General features: G+C 40.4%; 2 protein-coding genes across 2 annotated transcripts; both read left to right on the plus strand.

Moving 5' to 3' along the window:
• Positions 1–243: 243 nt before the first annotated feature.
• On the plus strand, positions 244–10793 carry opn8a (opsin 8, group member a). The gene is made up of 4 exons (XM_029002979.1): positions 244–487; positions 3773–3979; positions 5625–5956; positions 8307–10793. The coding sequence occupies exons 1-4, from the start codon at positions 367–369 to the stop codon at positions 8688–8690; spliced, it is 1044 nt and encodes a 347-aa protein (XP_028858812.1). The 5' UTR covers positions 244–366; the 3' UTR covers positions 8691–10793.
• A 2426-nt stretch (positions 10794–13219) lies between these two features.
• On the plus strand, positions 13220–20739 carry opn8b (opsin 8, group member b). The gene is made up of 4 exons (XM_028953487.1): positions 13220–13293; positions 15584–15877; positions 17017–17348; positions 19970–20739. The coding sequence occupies exons 1-4, from the start codon at positions 13224–13226 to the stop codon at positions 20411–20413; spliced, it is 1140 nt and encodes a 379-aa protein (XP_028809320.1). The 5' UTR covers positions 13220–13223; the 3' UTR covers positions 20414–20739.
• Positions 20740–21792: the final 1053 nt, after the last annotated feature.

Below are 21792 nucleotides of genomic sequence, written 5' to 3' on the forward strand. Positions count from 1 at the left end.
TACGACCACCACCAAAAAAAAAAAAAAAAAGATGATTCAATATGACACGGATGAATGACTTATTGAAACGTCAAGATCTTCCTTGAGTCAGCAACTTCCTCTTTCACACTTGGGTTCCTCAGCGTGAGTCTGATATACAGTAGCAGCTGTGGGGTGGTCCCTCACAAATGAGGCGGCATCAGGATGACAAGCGGTGGGATCTCACTGTGCTTAAATCTGCCTGCTCCATGCGCTGCCAGAGGGTGTTCGCTGCCACATCGCACCACCTGAACACGGCGAGGCGGTTTGCACGAAAAACAGAGACAGAGCTGTAGTCCGGCAGTCTTTTTCTGAGGAGCGGGAGAGAGTGCTCAGCATGGCCAGTTGATGTACAAATTAAAAAAGAAATCAACCCTGGCTGACATAGCTGGCAGAATGGATGAAAATTTCACCTCCAAACTGTCTCCTGCTGTAGATTATGGGGCTGGGCTGTACCTGGTGGTTGTTGGTAAGTGATTTTTGCCTTTCATATTCCTTTCGTAAAACACAGGAATGTGTATATATGACAGATTTAGTTATTAAGAATGATAAAAAATAAACTGTAAAGGCCTATTCTGAACAGCTGGTTATTGTGTGTTTAAGTCACATCTCTAGGTCTTTGAGAAAGTATTTAATGAAAACTTTTAATTAGATAGTTTCTCTATCTATTCAAAGACAGTCAGATGGATGAATGCATATATTTAATTACATATTCGTTCATAAAAAACCTGCAAGAATAGAGGTTTTGATGTGAGGGGATGCACAGCATCCATTGAAAACCAGCTCACTCCTGCAACAAGTGTCACCGCAATACTGATTTAATTTTAGCTCATTTTCATTTGGTTAATGAATTTAGGCAGTTTCACAGCAATGTCTGTGGTGCCTGCACATTTTCTCAGCTCAGTCATGTAAGCTGTGCATAGCATGCTATGCTGAGAGACAGAATCCAGGAGGCACATGAATGCAGACACACACTAAATTAGACAGACGCCCTTGATCCAATGCTCGACATTAAACTTGTGACCCTGAATCAATGGATCGTTATTTTGTCATTATTCTCCTGTAGTTGGAAATCCTGCTGTAGACCTCAGTTCTGAGAAGTCGTCACGTCCGGCATGATGTTACAGACATTATTGTGCAGGAAGAGTCTAACACAAATCAGTAATGGGATTTTTTCAAATAATTCACAATTTTTTCATACTTCTAGTATCAAGAACCATATGCATCTGGAGTGAAGACATGCAATGGGCTTCTGGAGCTTACTTTTTATTAATCCTCTTCTTATTAAATAATAATAACAGTCAGTATATTCATTCAATACCCACCCAATATACATCATCAATTGACCTTCCAAAACTAGTATTAGTAGAAAGTATACTTGATTATTATATGCATTAAGTAATTTGGTTCGTCATAAACCTTACTTCTGGAAGAGACTTTCTGAAGAAGTTACGTAACAAGCATTATCTGATCAAATATGAAATCAGTTCATTCAGGAGGAAGTAAACCCCACTAACAGAGTGATGTAAAATACGACCGCGTTTTAAAGTAATTTGTCCTATTTTAACACACCAGTTTGAACCGCTCTCCTTATTACCACTCAGGTCTTGAGTTGAATCAGTGTGAAACATGTACAGGACTGCTGCCCTCCAGGACCCTGTCTTCACAACCAATTTCCTCTGAGTATAAGGAGTGATTCATCATTCTAAGCTGCGTCCTTCCATTGGTCCAGTTCTGAGGTTTATCTGCGTATTACAGGACCTTTCAATAGCGGAGAGGGGACAGCATGGACAGCCTGACCATTCTAAAGCTCCACAGACCCTGTGCTATATCGCACAAACATACTTTATAGCTCAAATTAAATAATTTAGAAGGAATTAACCAGGTTACATTTTACGTAAGTGTGACTGCCGTCTGAATTAATTTTAAACGTGTGCACCGCGTGGTACATCGGGGCTGGAATTAGCAATGCTAAAATGAAGAGTTGACTGTCACCAACTCCGAAGCTCCTAAGTTTGGTCCAGAGCGTCTTGTGGTCCTGCTGAAAGGTCCAGAAAGAAAAGGACTGATGACATTTTACTAGCTGTTTGTAGGTTTTCTACAACAGCCAGAAGAGCCAGAAGTTTTGAAACCAGACTGATTTGGGTTGTTCTAAATAAGGTAGTCAGAAAACTGGTTGTACACGTAGTTGAGGTAAGGTGTCCTCAGGATTTACGCAAATAAAGAAATATTCAACTGATTATTGAAGAAGAGAAAGAGAAGAGAAACCAAAAAAGGAGTGTAGAAGTGTAATTATTTACACACCACACAGAGATTATAAAAAAAAGTTTCAAATTGGAGAAGGCCGATGATTGAAAGCTCTCACACAGACTATGTCCACATTCTGCACTTAAATCTCATGCCCATCCATAAAACACATCCACAAACATCATTAAAGGCTACGTTTCTTCGTTGTTTGATGGTGTCCCCTTTGTTAAGTCACTCTACATAAAACCCCAGAAAAGAGATTTACAGTGCTTCATCTGTAGGTCAGGTGACCAACCAAACACTTCAGTGTGGTCTGCCACCATTAAGCATAAGCCCCTAGAGAATATATTTTATTAATGTGATCCATGCTGTCTCCACTGGTCAGAGTGACGTTTGTGAAATCCACTTGGGAGGCCTGGTCACACACACATACTGTGTCACTGCATGAGCCCTCAATGCTCAAAGGGTCCTCTGCATGTAACCAATCACCCACCCATTTAAAGTCACCCAGGGAGTGTGGGGATGGTATCTTGCTCAGTGGCACCTTGGCAGTTCGGGATTTGAACCCACAACCTTTCAGTTACAGATTGGCTAAAAAAAATATATATATACACACACACACACACACATATATATGGTAGGAGGGTGAAGAGTGCATGTGAGTGGTGTGTAGAGGAAGATAATTTTCAACAATCGTGATCATTTCCTGTTTTTTGTAAAAAAAAGTTTTGTAACAATTCCTTTAACAATTACTTTAAAATAGAGACATTTTTTAAAACAATCATATACTCACAGCCAATGGTTGTAAATCCCTCATATTTCTGCAGGATTCAGCTTGTTGCCTCCTTGACCTTTCTTTTGGACAGGCCTGTCAGCAAAATTCACGAGGAATATCTTCCAGGTCAAAAGCAGGTCTGGGCATCTCTTCAGACGCTGTCATGGTGGGCAGGTTCGGGCTCAGGTAGAGAAAAACAAGAACCCGAAGGCAGAGAGCGTTGCAGGCAGGGTTAAGTGTGTTGGGGGTGGAGAAGAAAGAAGCAACGTCAGGCGTGGAGTCGAGCATACCTGTCGAAACAAAAATTATTTAAGATGAATTTAATCTATATGAAAATACAACTATACACCAATGAGAGTGTTTGTTTCTGTTCCATTTTTTCTATATCAACATTAAACCTGTCTTTTTTTCCCTTATTTTGAGGCATACCCATTGAGACATACTGTTATGTGATTATATAAGAAACAGTGGTGGCCTAGCGGTTAAGAAAGCGGCCCCGTAATCAGAAGGTTGCTGGTTCGAATCCCGATCCGCCAAGGCGCCTCCACTCATGTTAATAAGCATCTCATGTTGTCCTCCACTCATGTTAATAAGCATCTCATGAGGTTACTTTTAAAAAATGTAACATGTTTCCTGTATTAGATTCTTCATAATAGCCACCATAGAGTAGGTGTCTACAAACTTTTGACTGCTAGTGTACCTTGATCTTCATTTCTCCTCGTCACCTCTCAGCAGTGTTGTCGGTGCTAGGAAATGCAGCAGTCATCTTCACCGCCGCGCGGAGACAGAAGTTCCTCAAAGCACCAGAGCTACTCACCGTCAATTTGGCGGTAACAGACATTGGCATGGCGCTGAGCATGTTCAGCGTGGCCAGCATCGTGACTCTGGCAGTCATGGGCCTGGTGAGGTACTTGGTAACTGGCAGCCGCCCCAAATCAGGTACTGATCTACTCAAGCTTGTCAGAGACAATAGCAGTAATGGTGAGATTTCAATTACATAGGAGAAATTGCATCTCCAGAGGGGGGTGACCTCGAGTCAAACTGGGAATTGAGCAACTGTGACAAGCTACCTGCTGGAAATGCAATGCTGTGTGTGAAATTGGCAATTTGGACAGAAACGTTACCTCTTGACACCTTGTAATAAAAATTCAGTTAAAATTAAAAACACATACAGGACACAGTCGATGTTGTAACATTATCACAAACAGCACATTATCACATAAGACTATGAAAGCTTTAAACTTAAACTTTTCCGGTCTTGATACAGCAGATATATGTCTGTTCCTGCATATACATTATGTACACTGCCCTGCCAAAAAATGCTCACACTCTGGTACATGGTTGCACCGCCTTGTAAGAATGGACATCACGGGAGCCTGCTTTTGCCTTGCATAACAGATGTCTGCAGGGGGAAGTGTGACATTCCTGTGTCGATGATTGTGCGTGAAGATTCGACACCTCTGTTTTACATGTCTTTTGTCTGATGGTTACGTGTGAAGTATCAGCCGTCAGGACCGCCCACCCTCTTTGTCTTCCCCGAATGGGAGGCACCGGGGGCGTGACATCAGAAACAACAGGTTCTGATTGGTCAGTGACAACTTCCTGTAGGCCAGTGACAACTTCCTGTAGGCCAGGGGTATAAAAGTCTGCTCACATGTGGAAAAAGCACCTCTGAGCTTTCTTGCTCAGGGGTTTTTCCATCGGAAGCCGGAAGGCTTCTGAACCTTTCTCTCCCCCTCTCTTTCTCTTCTCCCTCTTTACTCTTTCTTCTCATTTTTATTTTCTCTGTAACCTTGGTACCTTTTTACATTCAATATTCACATGTAACTACAATAATTATTTACCGGTGTTAATAAATTAGAAACTGTTCATTTTTAACCTCTACTGTGCCATGCCTCTTTCTGCCAGGTAACATGAAATTGGAGTGGTTGAATACAGTGCTTTGTGTGGAGGGAGAAAGAGTTTTTTCTACACACTCTATTCTCTTCTCCCACACCACATGGTCTTTTTTACAGCCTGTAGCTTTGATTTGGTGACATTGGCTGGAGTTGCATTAAATAAAAAAAGATATTGTGTTTAAGATAGGAGGGTCGAACAAAATCTTACAGTCAGAATTCTTAAAGGCAGAAGCAGCACACTTAAAGATTCTCAGTGGGGATAAGTCCAGGATTCTGTGGTGTCCAATCCATGTGGGATGTCTTATTCTCAATGAACCGTTCTAATTGTAGTCTGCTCATGGTGTGAAGTGAAAAAAAAACATATTTTTCATTACGCTCCCATGTAAACTAAAGCCTTTTTTATGACTATTCTTGCTGGCAAAAAAAAAATGTAGGGTGTAGGGGTTCATATCTGCCATATCCCTGATGCACAAATGCAAATGTATAGTTTTATAGTTTTATGTCTATTATGGAGCCTGACTCCCAAACAACATTTACATTATTCTGAAGATAAATAGCCTTGTTTAATATTGGCTTCCCCAAATGGTTCCATCTAGGGAATTTGTCCTCAGTTAACTATAAGCGTTAAAACGAGCTTCCAGACTGTCTGTATTAAGAAGTGAGTCAAGAACTCTTCTTCTTTGCAGGTAACAAGTTCCAGAGAAGGACCATTGCCATCTTTATTGTGCTCATCTGGCTTTACGCCTTCACTTGGGCAATCTTTCCACTGCTGGGCTGGGGCGGATATGGTCCAGAGCCATATGGCATGGCTTGTTCCGTGGACTGGGCTGGGTATCAGCGCTCCTTTAATAGCTCCACCTTCATCATGGCGCTGGCAATTTTTTGCACCATAATCCCATGCATGGTCCTAGTCTTCTCGTACTCAGGGATAGCCTGGAAACTTCACAAGGCCTACCAGTCCATCCAAAACATCAACCACCTTCCCAATTATGGGACTGTGGAGAAGAAGGTCACTCTGGTGAGTTTTAATTTTATATGATGCTTTTATATGATGAAACTATAAGGACCGTTCTGACAAGCATTAAATTCCATAGACTAAGCATTTGTTTTTATATTTAATTCATTATTATTCATTCATTATTATTATTGTTTGAACAATAAATATTTGCAAAGAGCTAACTGAGAGCATAACTGCAGTAAGTCATGTTGTATGCAATTTGTTTAGGAAATTAATTTAAAACGTTAATCAACTAGTTGATTAGTAATAGTAATATGCCTTGACAGTGAGCAGGCTACTGATTAATCATTTTCTGTAAAGGCAATTTTAAAGAAATAAATTAAAGGGGCAGTGGAGCAGAGGTGGCCTAGTGGTTAAGGAAGCAGCCCCGTAATCAGAAGGTTGCTGGTTCAAATTACAGTCTGACAAGGTGCCACTGAGGTGCCACTGATCAAGGTACCGTCCCCACACACTGCTCCCCGGGCGCCTGTCATGACTGCCCACTGCTCACCAAGGGTGATGGTTAAAAGCAGATGACACATTTCGTTGGGTCACCGCGTGCTGCAGTGTTTCACAGTGACAATTACTTCACTTTGAAGTATAATTTTTAGGTTCATAGACAAAATTCTCACTGTTGTTGCCAAATTGGATAATTTTGAAAAATAACTTTTTTTTTGTCTGAAGCAATCAGGATTCCAGTGAAACTGCAAGCTACTACAAGCATTGGGCCATCGTTGGGTAACTTACACTTAAGACGTAGGATGGATGTAAGAACCTGATAATAGGGCCCACTGTGCTATTCTGAGCTAGTGGAGGAAATTAGATTTTCGAAGTATCTATTGATTTCTGATGATTAACTATTATCTTCTTCCCTTTTTATGGTTAACATGGGACATGGTCCTTCAATCATGAACTAATAGGGCTTAAATGCAGTTGTCACCCTAACTCATATGACGCTAAAAACTCTTGTGACTTCAGGCTCATGCTGCTACACTTTACAGTGACAGATTGATTGGATTCGCCAAAGGGCTTTTGTACAAAATAATGTTCTGCATTTAGAGAGGCCATCAGTGAGATTCTGATCATTGTCCACACTTAGAAATAATTGCATCATGGTTCTCTCCCAGCCCCTGAAAAAAACACATGGACTATTGTATGTATGGACACTTGGGTCATTGAAGAAATATGGGTGGAACAAGATGATTTTTATCTTCTTGTTGTGTTAATAGACTGGAATATGAGGTCTACCATATTTTTATACTGTACAAGCCTGGACAAAACACAACACAAATATGCAATTAGAACTAATAAGAGGTGAAGTATAGAAGTATACCGCTGTGCAAAATGGAACAGTGAAATAATAGATTTTCTAAACATAAAAGAGTGTGTGGGGACGGTGCTTTGCTCAGTGGCACCTCAGTGGATTCAAACCGGCAACTTTCTGATTATGGGGCCACTTCCTTAACCGCTAGGCCACCAGTGCCCTGTGCTAGGCCACCACTGCCCCTGCATGCTGACTCCTCAATCTTGCTGATGAGACCCACCACGCTTGTGTCGTCAGCAAACTTGACTGTGCATCGTTGCACAGTCATGGGTCAGCAGGGTGAACAGCAGTGGACTGAGCACACAGCCTTGAGGAGCTTCAGTTCTCAGTGTGGTGGTGCAGGAGATGCTGAACCTGATCCGGACAGATGGAGGTCTCTCAGTCAGTTAGTCCAAGATCTAGTTGCAGAGGAAGGATATCAGGCCCTGCAGGCCTGGAGGCCAGCTCTCGAACGCAGTCCAGTTGTAGTTAGCGTGTAAGTGTTTTCTTAAGCCATCCTGTAGGTTAGTAGTATGCCAAAGCTGGAAAGGTTTTTTTTGTCAGATCATTTTCTCAAATGTCAATGTGTCTTTTTTGGCGTGCTGAAAGACAAAATAGTGAAGCTGCGATGAATTACTGCCGCACCACCATCTTGGTTCCCTTTGAATTTGTTACTAGCAATTTACTGCTGTTGCATTCAATCAGTGTCCAAGGATTTGTTAACTGTAAGCTTTGTGACGTGAAACCTGGCACTCACAAAAGGCCAGTGGCTTTTGAAGGAATTGTTGCTGACCTTGCAAGATGGGGCCATTAAAGACAAAGGTCAATTGCAGCTACTTAGAAATACATCCATAAATTATGTCAATGTCTGTGAACAATGAAAGTCTTTGTCAAGGTCTCATTTCTTCCCGATGCAGCTTTCCAAAGTTCCCTTTATGTATATGGGGAAAGGAGTCAGGGGTGTCAACTTAAAACGAGTATATCTATGCAGTGTCCAGCCGTAACCATTTGTGCCTGTGTTTACTTGTCACTCCAAGTCAAACCTATTTATTTGTTGTTTCTTCTAAGATGGCCATCTTGATCAGCTCTGGCTTCATCGTTTCCTGGACCCCTTATGTGGCCATCAGCCTCTGGACCATGTTCCATACTGAGGGCAAGGACAGTGTGACGCCCATTGTCAGCCTCCTGCCTTGCCTGTTTGCCAAGTCTTCCACAGCATACAACCCCTTCATCTACTACGTCTTCCGCAAATCCTTCCAGCGGGAACTTCGGCACCTCCGCTGCCTCTGCTGCGGCCCTCAGCCTGGGTTGACCACTATGGAGGAGGATGAGGCTCAGTGGAGAATTTCGGTTGGGGGCAAAAGCCTCAAAGGTGACAGCAATGCTGTATTGCCTTTAATGGACTCAAATGCCTCAAAGGTCTCTGATGTCAAAAATGATGCCGCAAAGTAGACAATGGAAAAAGAAAAGAACAATTTTGTTTGAAGACCCATATTTCTGGAATTCTGGAATTAAGACTCCAAACATCTCCAAACACCATCAGCTGCTTTAGATAATTCTGCAGTGATTTACAAGCTTTATGTGAATGTAATGGATGTGACGTCCTGTTGTTTTCTATGTCAACCAATTGTCTGTCAGTGTATCCATCATCAGTACCCACAAAACCAAACTGGATCCCTGCAGCGATGAAAGGACTGTGACCCGGGAGCATGGTCACAACAATTTGTCTGGGCCGCTTGCCACATTGCTGCCAACCTCAGGAGCCAACATCATGTTCTGCTCGCCATGGAAATCCAGAAATGAGAACAAAAAGGCTTTCACTATGTTTGTGCTCTTCAGTCAGGGTTGGTTAGACATTCTGACTCCATTAATAATTTTCAAACAGATGATACCAGTTCAAAAGTGAAAAGGATTTAAAAAGGACTAGGACCTTAATTTAAGCCACAAAGGTAGCTGACAAAGCTCAACATTTTCAAGATTTAGTTTAGCTAGCTTTAAACACATAAACACAGATGATTGTTTATTGGCACTTAATTTATTCTCTAAATGCCAAACATTTGCATCTAATCAGTGAGAATCAACACTCTGTTTAATTTCATTTACCCAGTTATACAATAGAATCTTTTCAATGGAAATATAAATTTGCATGATAATTCCTTATCGTTTCTTCTGTTTATTTGACATCCTTGAAAAGGCATTGCTCAGGTCAGCGCTGTGTTAAAGACGTCACTGACAAGAGGTTTCAGATTTCAGTCAATGTTTTCTCCTTGTCCTCTGATGTGAATATAATTTTTACGCCCACATACATTTGTCATATCTAAAGTTTACACACGTTCACATTTCCAACAACCTTCATCCAAGCTGCACACAAAGATTTGAACACAAACATTTTTGTTTATTCCTCGAATGGCTGTGTGCACAGATGTTTTAGTCGTTCTGAGTTCCACAGGGCTCCGTTTATGTCAGCTCTTGTCAACTGTTTTTGATGTGGAGAGGGGAAATTGATTTTTTTTTAACAAAGTGTCCTTTGAATTGTATGGGCAATCCATTATCTTCTGCTTCTTTTTTGTGGTACCTCAGTTATGGTCCTTCAAGCGTCACCTAATAGAGCTAAAAATACCACATAGAGTGACCATTATTGGCTGAACCATATGAACCGACACACTCTGTGTGGCTTGAAGACTAATGCAGCCAAATACCCTACAGTGGCAGCTTGACTTTCATTTGAATGCAATCGTACAAAAAAAGTAACCAGGCTGGACAGTCTCACAACAAGACAACTAACCCTGATGCCAAAAGTTTTTATGCAATCTTAGTTTACAAAAGAATCATTTAAACAAAAAAAAAAAAATCAAAAATTCTCCATGAAATGAGTTACTTACACCACCACGGTTTATCAGTTCGTTCCATCCAAGATGTCAAGTCTCACATGTTTGAGTATAGACTTTCATAATATGTTTTGTACCCAAAAGACCATCGGAACTGTGTTCAGTGTGTGAGTTGTATAAATTATCCCAAACCTATGCATTCAATGTAACATAAAATAATACTAATAATATGAGTCAATTTTGGCTTTGAGCATTGAGCATTAAATAACTTATAAAGGGCCAGGTGATTTAAAAGGAAGAACGTTCCAGTGACATATCCAGTAACCAGGTTACAGGAGTTCTTGGAAATAACTTATTTAGGTGTAGTCACCCTAAATGGTTAAATAGTTGATTTTAATGAAGTTATAGTGATTACATTTACTCAAAAACATGGTAAATTAGACAAATTACATAGAAGGACTGGAGACTAATGGCTGGTATATATAGAAAGAGACACGTGGAACCAATCGTCACCTAAGTCACAGTGACCTCTGCCACTACAGTCCACCCTTGGAGATAGAAATTTCTGCGGTCCTTATGTGTTTCTTCCTCCCCAGTCATAATACTGTTTCACCCCGTCTTTGTCTCTGTGTCAGAGAATGTTACATGCACATTGGTTTTCTTGTTATCTTTGCCTGCTTTTTGGGGTTCTGCCTGTTCTATTCAATATTAAAAAAAACTTCACATGGGACTGCATCCCTTGTCCTTCCTGAAGTGTATTATGTGTTTATGTGGAAAACAAATCATGTCTTTGCTATAAAAGTTGCCTTCAGCTTCCACCACAAGCCATTGTGAGGCGCATGCTGGGGTATATCGCCATCTCTTGTGGTATGGTACGTATCAGCAAAAGGAGAAACTGCCTGGCACATGATCAGTAACTGCATTATGTTGCACTGGTGTTTCACTTCAGTAAGGAATGGGCATTTGGTCAGAATCGAAGGAAAAGTACACCAAAGTCTTTCATTTACACATCTAAATTTCCAATAAGACAATGATCCTGAACGTATGAGGAATCCAAATTGCATAAGGAGAGGATGGTGAATGTTCATGGTGAATAGTTCTCTGTTCTCAATTCTTTGATGCGTATCACACAAGTTGACTGAACCTGAACAATTCTGCAACATTACCCAATCTAGATTTGTAAGGCTAACTGAGGAAAAGATTGTTGGCTATAATTACAGCATAATTCTGCCAAATGTTACAACCCTGGTCATCAAAACCCTGTAAATCAAAATGTAATTACTGCTATCAGCGTCTTTATCGCTCTCGTAAACAAGATGAATCCAATACCCATTTACTTATTTATTTGATCAGTTAAGGATATCTAAATTGTATCTACATTAAGAATACATTTCCTTTCAATACATTTATGGAAATTCAGAGCCTGGTCTGCAATGGCTTATTACAATTCAATATAATATAAGGAAACACCACTAGATTATATTTAGGTAGGTAGGCTGAAACTTTATTAATCCCCTGGAAGGTTTTAATGTACTTTAAACAGTGATTAACAATTGTAAGAAAGAAGCATATTTCTCTTTCCATTTGGGAATAAATATTTAAAGATTTCATTTGTCCACTCGTGGTCTCCAATAGCTACTGTCCCAGACAGCATTAAATAGATGACCTGATAAATTATATTTTTCTCCCCACATCTGATTAAATTGACAGACCATCCAATCCAGTGTTTGGCGCAGTGATTGTCCAAACGGGCAAGGAAGTGGACCTTAAATCCCAAATCACTAAGGCGCCGCTGAGCAAAGTACCGTCCCCACACACTGCTTCCTGGGGGCCTGTCATGGCTGCCCACTGCAGGTAATGGGTTAAATGCAGAAGACACATTTCACTGTGTGCACTGCGTGCTGTGCTGTGATGTCACATGTTACAATTAATCACTTTCACTTCACCATTGAAATGTTGGTATGGCATATTGAGATCCAGAGAGGGGCATTTTACAATAGTTCAGTGCTATTTTTGGTTTGAAAAAAATGATCAGAACATAGACTGTGTGGTTGCTAATCTATTGCATATCAGTTGCTTTAAAGTAACATTTTCTTTCTTTGTGTTTCATGTTTTCCACCTTTTCTATGGAACGCAAATTTGTTCATTGATCTGTCAACAAAAAAAAAAAAACTCAACCTTGCACCTGCAGTCAGTGGATTCCTTCAATGGTGTCTATTTTTGCCACTGTCAGGGAAACAGGGAAATCTAGTGGCTGAGAGAAAATATTGATAAGCATCCTTTTGCTGAAAGGGAAAAAAAAAAAGAGTCAAATTTGGCATTAGTACATACAATTAACACAGCTTTCCTTGTCAGTGGTGTCAATCACTGGGATGATTTCATGCCTCGCCCACATTGTGCAATCAGTCTTTCTGAAACACAAGCTGAAATATCTCAAATGAATGGTAATTATCATGACTTTTGTCTATTGGAGGTAATTACGCAGTGAATAATAGAGTGATTCACAGAATCTCGATTCTAAAAATGTGATCGATTCATGCTTCTTTCTGCCAACAAGAACTACTCTAAATGTAATACCTTCCACGATAGCAGACATACGTGCTTTTGTCTTGTATGTAGAAGGCTGAGTGATTTTGTTCACCTCACCACACAGCCAGAGGTCAGTTGGTGATCTGTCAGGTGACAGCGCGATGTGTGATACGATTTGTGACCTTAGGCATCATTTTTAAGACAAATGATCAACACCGACAAACGTAATGGTAACTATGATATGATAACTATCACACCAGACAGGTAATAAGCTATGTAATATAAATTGCCTACAGCTAGTTCATTACATGCCTAAATAGCAATAAATGACAATGAACAGAAAACAACAGAATGATAATAATAATATTAATACTCTGTCAGATCCACTATATATGCAGATGTGATGAATTTCAGTTTTTTTTTTTTTTGCTTTTTACTTCCTGCTCTTCCATGGTGCGCGTCACCCTCCCGTAGTGAGCAGAGGGGAAGAGGGGGGGGGGGGGGGGGGTCTGTATCTTATCTAATCTCCTCCTCTCTGCTCACAGGAATCTCGAGTCAGATGGTTCAGACTAAAGACACGAGCGTGAAGTCAGCAACATAGCCGCAGCATCAGTCGTTCAGACATACAATGGATATCTACTCGTCTAAAGTCTCACCAGCACTGGATTTTGGAGCTGGAGCTTTTCTCCTAGTCATCGGTAAGCTAACTAAATTAACAAAGAGCCTAATGTTAACACCATGACAGTAATAATGTATGCTGTATGACATTTATTCAATATTACTATTGAAAATTAATTCGGTACAAAATGTTTTCTATTTTCTGAAAAGGATTCCAAATTAGCTGATAGTTCTTATTAGAACAATGAAAAAACAATGAAAGAACAATTAGAACAACTGAAAAAAACAACTGAACACCACTTTGTTTGATTTCTTTTCTTGTTTTTCTATTTGTGTGTACAGAATTATTTAGAATTTAAATACTTTGCATTTGTTCTGTGCAGAGAGAAAGTTAAAGGACGCTCAACAAGTCAAATGAATTTGGACGATGGGCATTTTGATCCCAGTTGGAGCTGTCTGGAAAAATTTTGCTTTGGCAAACAGACAAAATTCATCATAAAAAATGGTTTTAAAAATAGTTTTTTTTACGTATTTCAAAAATGCAATTATTTATCATTAGGCTTTTCTACAGTACCGTACTTAAAATAACGACACAGTATTATTAATTATTGTGGTTTTCCTGATTTCAAACAGCATTCAGCTACAATGTTGAAATCACTGAACAGTTCAAGATTTAAGATTCAAGATTGGTTTATTTTCAGTACAACAGTATACACAGTATGCCATGTATTGAAATAATGTTTCACATAGTGTGATCATAAAAGAAAAGTATATATGTATATACACACTAAACTAAACTGTACTAAATAAAACTAAAGCTTAAAGCTTAAAAAAGTGATGGGAACAACAGCGATGGTCTTGTTACACTGGTACCTTTTCATGTGGTGGATTTGGTAGACAGCAAGCTCCCCGGTCCAGCTTTTATGCTGCTGTATCCATCGTAGACCCTGTTGAGGTGTGGACGGGTCAGCACGATCACTCTGACGGGTCTGGAGTTCTGCAGCCGAGTACACTGCAAAATTGCTGCACTGTGTGTTCGATATTCAGGGTTCACTGACGAATGGCCTTTGCCACCCCTGACCCTGTTGCCAGGAGATAGATGTCAAGACGTCACAATTTCGTCCTTGTCAGAATGCTTTTATCTGTCTTCAAAATGTCAAGTTCCAGAACTGATTGCTCATTTCATAACTAATACAGCCAGCTCTTCACATGTGCCAATTTTAAAAAGATAATTCCTGTTATTCACCTGTAAGTGGTTTGTATGCAGAAGATCCTGTGCCTGGATCCCAGCATGAAACGTTGCAGCATTTTGCTAATTTCTTCTTCAGAATGATGTAAGATTGAAATTGCAGATAAGTGCATTTCTCTTATTGTCATTTGGCCTCATCCACACTTGAATGAAAAGAGTTTGGAATGAACCTTTTGTTAAACCTTTAATTTCACCTCGTCATCATGGAAGAAGCCCCCATTTTCATGACATTTCTGCAGCTCTTTTGATAAAAATAATAAGACACTCAAGTGAAACATGACAGAGATGTACTGATTGAATTGGTGAGCTTGAAAACAAAAAATACAAAAAAGTTCATAAAGCTTTCTGTTACATTGTATTCTGTCTGATGTCAAAATACTGAGTGAATATGCAGCTAGAGAAGAGTGAACATACAGTACAATACAGTAGTATTCATAATACTACATTTTGGATTATGTTTTATTTCACCTCAGAATCAGTATCTGGTTCTTAAAAGTAATGTAAAACTTTGTGATTACAAGATTACAATATCAGCCACGGTGTGCCACCTTCTCAACTGGCGCCAAACCACAGTGAGCACGGTGCTTCTGCTTTTTCACATCTGGGATTGTTAGGACTGCTGTGCTCAGAACCAATTAAGATGGCACACTGTGTGGGTGTCGCTTGCTAATGTGGCCCTATCTATCTGTCTGTCTGTCAAATGCATACATTATACATACATACAATGCATATGTATATGTAGACATACATGTATATGTATATGTGCATGTATATATGTATATGTGTTTGTCTTGTTGCGTGTGGGTCTATGTATGTATACACGGAGAGTTCTTTGAGCCAACTTTATGAGATTATTTAACATACGAGTTCCCCTATCCTGTCTTTGGTCCTGCAGTGTCTAGAAATGTTGAAAGTTGTTAAGAGTGGCCATTCAGCTTCACCGTTCAGAGAGCGGCAGCTCAGACGGCCGTAAATAAATGCTGAGCCACAAGGCCACAAAACTCATATTTTTTTATGGCTTTTGGGAATAAAGTAGTCTTTCTACACCTTACCATTTAGAATAGCCGGAAAATACATGTTAAAATTGATCGCATGCTCACTGTCTGTCTTTCTGTGTGCAGCTGTTCTGTCTATTGTAGGAAACCTTTTAATTCTTGTGATGGCGAGCAAGAGGTCAAATCACATGAAGCCCCCCGAGCTTCTGAGCGTGAACCTGGCAGTGACGGACCTGGGGGCTGCAGTCACCATGTACCCACTGGCAGTGGCCTCGTCCTGGAATCACCATTGGATTGGAGGACACTCGACCTGTTACTATTATGGCTTCATGGGCTTTTTCCTTGGGGTGACCAGCATAGCAACACTCATGGTGATGGCTATAATACGCTTCTCAGTGTCTGTGAACATCCAGGCGCCCAGTAAGTGCTGCTTTTATCAAATTCGAAATTCTCAATTAATTCTTTCGTTATCCAATGATGATACCGGGTTATATTCTAAAAGCTTTATCTAGTTGGAAACAAGAGGAAAAAATAATGGTCCATATTGGTGAATGGTCATTGTCACAGTCCATGCCATTACGTGTTTTTATCTGAACGTGTTCCCATGTCCATTTTACTATTTGGATGACGGTCAAAACCAACTCCTAACTAAGCTGAAAAGGACTTAGGAGTGTGTTTTGGTCATAACGTGTAATCAACCAATCAGAATGCCATTTTAAATGTGACAGATTACGACAGATACAGCGTCTCAAAAAAGTGAGTACACCCTGCACATTTTTGTAAATGTGATACAGTGCAGAGCTGAGACCTAATTCTAACAAGTCAATGAAGGAGAAAAACGGCTAATTAGGCACAATTTGGACCTTTTTACATAGGGGTGTACTCACTTTTGTTGCTGGCGGGTTAGACATTAATTTACACTGTTATACAAGCTGGACACTGACTAATTTGCATTGTATAAAATGTCACGTCTTCAATGTTGTCCAGAGAAAAGATATACAGAATGTCAGATATCCATTTATAAACAATAACAAAAAGACATTCATATCCTGTCCCGAAGTAGCGGAATTCCTCTCAATACCAAATTCACCCGCCACACCGTCAGAAACATACAAATCCCCTGCTGGACAGAGAAACTCATTAAAGAAAAACACTCATTAATTTTAATTCATTTAAATTTTTAACTATAATTTATCAACTTTATTCTTCGGTTGCTGCAATAAACATGGAATTGGTCAATCACCAATAGCCAACTATGACCAAACTACCAAAGTAGCCACAAGGCACCCATTACACAAAACATGGAACAATGCATTTCATACATTTCATTGCATTTGGCTGCATTTCACAATTAATTATGGAGCAATTCAAGTGTCCTCATGTTAGCACTATGATTTGTATCCCTGTCTGTTTCTTAGATCTGTGTTATGCTCAAGCCTCTTTATTATCCATTTGATGCATGATGGATTTCTGAGGTCTTTAAATTAGAACAAACTTCTAATGATTTAGTGATTCTGTGTTGTTTTTGTATGATGACCTTTGCTGTAATGTGTCCACAGAGGAAAAGGTCAGTAAGCGCTGTGTGAAGATGCTGGTGGCCGGGACATGGCTGTACGCTCTCCTCTGGGCGGTGCTGCCCTTCGTGGGCTGGGGGGAGTACGGTCCTGAACCCTTTGGCCTTTCCTGCACACTTGCCTGGGGGAACTTGAAGACCATGAAGACTGGTTTTTCCATGATAATCTGCATGCTGATCATGAACCTAGTCATACCGGCGGTGATCATCATTTTCTGCTACTCAGCCATGGCGGTAAAGCTCTACCTGACCTACAAATCCATTGAAGACTGCCAGCACATACCCAGCGTGGTCAGGTTGCAACGGCGGCTCATGATCGTGAGTGTTTTTGCTTTTTGGTAGATGACTTTTTGACCTTTATGAGCTTTTGGGTCTTTTTGTAGATTTTTTTTTGTTATCAGGGAGCAGCAGACTGAAATGCTCAGTTTCCATGTGTGTTCCATCGGGTGGGTGGAACAGAAAGATTATCAAGTAGAGAAAATTTCAGCACTCTACCAGAAGTGCAGCAGGAGCCTAAAATGAATGCGGCCAAATTTTCAATTGGATTCGAAATTCAAAGAGAATTGGACTTGATGTCCACCTGCTTGCATGAGTTTCTTAGAAAGCATGCCAGCGCATTTTGTGGGTTTTCTGCAGGCAAGAAAACCCACACTTGATGGTTACAGCAATCTACATATCATGTGCTGTCATTTACCTCATTCCAATCATGCTGGCAGCAACAAGACCAGCATGTTTCGCTGGGCCACAACAGACACCAAATGTACATCCTTTCTGAACATGAGGAAATAAAACAGGAAGAATCATCTGGAAATGTCTGAGGGATGGACCCCCTTCCGCCTCTGGTGTTACTGCAGGCTTGGTATTACATATTGCATGATCATGGTCCATTGAAGGAAATATTTGTCTGTTTTCTGAAGATACTATTCCATTTTTTCCACTTAGGCTTGAGTCTACATATTTCCATTAAAAATGAGACTCAAGGTGAGTTGGTTTGGGCCCTGCATTGAATGTTCGAGCAAACGTTAAATAACAACATGGTGTATATCAGCAGACATCCTGAATCACAATTCAGTCCAATTATACACACCAGAGGACGGCAATTGCCTTTTTAATGAACTTGTTTTATTCAATGCAATAGGAGAATTTAGAATAGCTTATCGTTAAGCATGCAAGCACTGTTCAAATAAGGCAAACATTACAAGAGCTCCAGGGCCTCTGTTCATAATTAATCCAGTTTCAAACATTCATTAAAAATATAAGACACTGAGAATCATCAAATACCACCAGAAGTATGCAGGAGACTCAGGGTTGAATTTAAAAGATTTTGCACCCTCGGGCGTAATGTTACGCATTACACGTTTAGGATATTAACTTTGGAACTTTTGAGTCATATTCAGCCAGATATATAACCAGCCTGCCAGCGGCCATGGTGTCCAATATTTTTGTGGATCGTGAACACACAGTTGGCCTGTCCTTTAGCATCGATTACAGTCATGTTGATTTCATTGTGGGGCAGTGGTGGCCTAGCGGTTAAGGAAGCGGCCCAGTAATCAGAAGGTTGCCGCTTCGAATCCCGATCCACCATGGTGCCACAGATGTGCCACTGAGCAAAGCACCGTCCCCACACACTGCTCCCCAAGGGTGATGGTTAAAAGCAGAGGACACATTTGTCACAATGACAATCACTTCATTTTCACTTTCAATACAGAGTTGAATGAGATTTAGTGTTGAGGATGTCTTCACCAGCATGGCTCAAAGAGTCACAGTGGGTTTATAGTCGGGACTCTGAGACTTGGAGGACAATCCATGGGTGAAAATGATGTTGCAGGTTCCCTGAACATTTTTTATTTTTATAATTAAAACCTGATGCGACCCCATTTCATAACACAGCCTCCACAGGCTTGTGCCGGCATTGCTTCCCTGCCTACCCTGACACACCCATCACGGGGTACACGGTCATTCTGGACCACAATCAGACCACATGACTTGTGTCCAATCCTTGTGCCCCCAAGCCTCACGGTTAGCCTTACTAACAAGTGGACTTCATACAACCTCACAGCTATTTAGTCCCAGTCCTCTGGCTCTGATTGCACGGTGCATGTGAGGTAACTTTCTGTGTTAAAGGCTGCCCAATATCTACGATTTGACTTGACCCATTTGTGCACTGCGCCCCCTGGTGTAGACATCTAAACACTACTTAGTTGTTATTATCCTAATGTATGCAAACTAAAAAAAAGTGTACTTCACAAAGCATAGATAATAGTTACATAATCGTTAAATGAACTATTCTAGCTACCCAGACAAAATTTTCAAGCAGAAATGTGCAGCAACTGGAGGGAAATCTGTGAATGAATCTTGTCCTAGATCAGCAATAGTGGCCATTAAAAAATGTTTTCAGTATCAGATTAAAACGGTTGTAGACCTGGTATAGCCGACATCTGTAAATTTAACTGTGCTTGTGCCTTCATTTTCCACACAGGTTTGGTGTCTGGACACCAAGAGGGAGACGAGAGAGACGTTCTGTGTTTTGTGTATCTTGGACTTGTTTTGTCTTTGTTAAAGGGACTGGGACAGCCATCACAAATTGGCTGCTGACTGCATTCACTGTTCTGTTCATTTACAAATAATTTAACAATTTATTCACCATGCATGTATTCATTTATATACCACAAAATGTAACATGGCTTTTTAACTTATCAAGATTTTGAACTCACAGGGAGACTTTGCTTTTTGCCACAAATTTCTGACTCAAAATATATCCAAATCATCACGACTCACCATAACCCATAACCCAGTGCAAGGTTACTGCAATGTTCTTGCACTTAATAGCAAGTGCAGGGACCCTGCTCAGTTTCAAGTATTTATTGTATTGTCATTTTTGCCTATACTATACCACAGTTTTTCTTAAGTTCACACTTTCCTGTTCCCTCTCATGGCAGATTGCAGTTCTCATCAGTTTGGGCTTCATTGGCTGCTGGACTCCCTACGCCATTGTAAGCCTCTGGTCTACCTTCCACGACAGTGCCTCCATCCCGCCCGTAGTCAGCATGCTGCCCTGTCTGTTTGCCAAATCCTCCACCGTCTACAACCCACTGATCTACTACGCCTTCAGCAAGCCCTTCAAGCACGAGGTGAAGCAGCTGGGTCGGGTCTGTGGCTGGCCCGGCACGTGCGACGCCAACATGGCAAACCAAACCAACGCCAATGGCATCTACCTGGTGAGCACTCGCAGTAACCTCCAAAACCCAGCACACGTGGAGAACTCCGCCCTCAACAACACGCAGCCTCAGACCGCAGACTACCTGCAGCGCCGCTCAAGACCCAGTCCCGCAGTCACCGTGGACAAGAATTCATCTTCGCACGGCCCATTAAATGAACATTGATAACACAATCACTGCTCGTTTTTGGCTCAAATGAAATTGAACTACGGAGAAAATGAGCTTTAAGCAAATATATATATATATATATTTTTTTGTGTGATCAAAAAGTCATATTCTAGTCAAGAACACAATCTGACAGCTTTTATCACATTCAGACTAAAAAAAAATGGTTGTGAAGAGTAGCAGGTCTATGGGGAGCAGCGAGGTCATGTGGTTTTGCAGATCAGGGCTCTTCCAGGTGACACTCTCTACAATCTCTTCACGTGCACGTTGGGGGACAATGTGTTTCAGTGTTTCATTTCAGGTCTGACAAATGTCCCAACATTAACACCCCCATTTTTGTACCAAGCGTTCAGTTGAGGCTCCAGGTCAAGTTGCTTGTGAACCACTTCTCCATTTCTGTTTGTGTTGAGTATTACCTGCTACTAAAGCCACTTTTCTTTTGTTTTGACCATCCTTCCTTTTGGCACTAACCAGTGCATTTGGAGAACATCACAAAAGACCTGTCATTTCGGAGATGGTCTGAACCAATCGTTTAGCCTTGCAACATGGCCCTCCTTTGATCTACACACTTCCCTTTTTACCTGCTTCCAACATTACAAGCACTGGCCGCTCACTTGCTAATATATCTTCCCCTTGACATGTGCGGAGATTATCAGCGGCTGACAGATGAAGTGAACAACATCGCTATAGCCTACAGTAGACTGGCGCCCTGTCTGGAATTTCTTTTTACTGCCTCACACAAAGATGTAGACTTCACAATTATTAGAATAATTGGTTGCAGAGTAATAATGGATGCAATATAGACATTTTTTCTTCTTATATATGATCATACATATGGCATGAATATTTATGCCTCTTGATCAGAACCAGCTTCATGTCAGATTATAATGGAAGCTGCCCTTAGATTTCAGTGTAAAGGATCCATCACATCATAAAGCATGGTCATAATGGGTCTTTAAGCAATAAGCAACAAACAGAAGCATGGTTTGTATCCCTAAAATTAAAATTGTGCTATTTCCCAGTCTGAATTATCCCACACAAAATACAATTTTATTTTTTTTTCATAGATTTTTTTAAGATCCTCTTTACTTTATCTTTTTTGCAGAGAGAACTTTTCGAATTTTAGAATTATCTTAACAAATTGACATCTAGAATGCCCAAACTGTAATTGTTTGACAAAATAAACATGAAAATGTATTCATTATATCTAACTATTCAAGCTCATTTGTAATATTTTGTATTTTTTAAGATGTTTGCTGCTAAAAAAAAATGCTTAGAATCTTTATTTATTTATTTATGGCTTTCACATATTCAATAGTATTTTGCAATCGAATGACAATCCTGACTTGGAATAACTGCTAACTATGTCATATTTGAAT

This window comes from Denticeps clupeoides, chromosome 14, assembly GCF_900700375.1.
Source record: "Denticeps clupeoides chromosome 14, fDenClu1.1, whole genome shotgun sequence".
NCBI lineage: Eukaryota > Metazoa > Chordata > Actinopteri > Clupeiformes > Denticipitidae > Denticeps > Denticeps clupeoides.

Excerpts from the sequence above, each read along its gene's own strand:
- opn8a (XM_029002979.1), top strand. The coding sequence starts at position 367 with ATGTACAAATTAAAAAAGAAATCAACCCTGGCTGACATAGCTGGCAGA. Across the intron at positions 3,980-5,624 it reads TGGCAGCCGCCCCAAATCAG|GTAACAAGTTCCAGAGAAGG; the intron begins GTACTGATCTAC and ends TCTTCTTTGCAG. Across the intron at positions 5,957-8,306 it reads TGGAGAAGAAGGTCACTCTG|ATGGCCATCTTGATCAGCTC; the intron begins GTGAGTTTTAAT and ends GTTTCTTCTAAG.
- opn8b (XM_028953487.1), top strand. The coding sequence starts at position 13,224 with ATGGATATCTACTCGTCTAAAGTCTCACCAGCACTGGATTTTGGAGCT. Across the intron at positions 15,878-17,016 it reads TGTGAACATCCAGGCGCCCA|AGGAAAAGGTCAGTAAGCGC; the intron begins GTAAGTGCTGCT and ends ATGTGTCCACAG. Across the intron at positions 17,349-19,969 it reads TGCAACGGCGGCTCATGATC|ATTGCAGTTCTCATCAGTTT; the intron begins GTGAGTGTTTTT and ends CTCTCATGGCAG.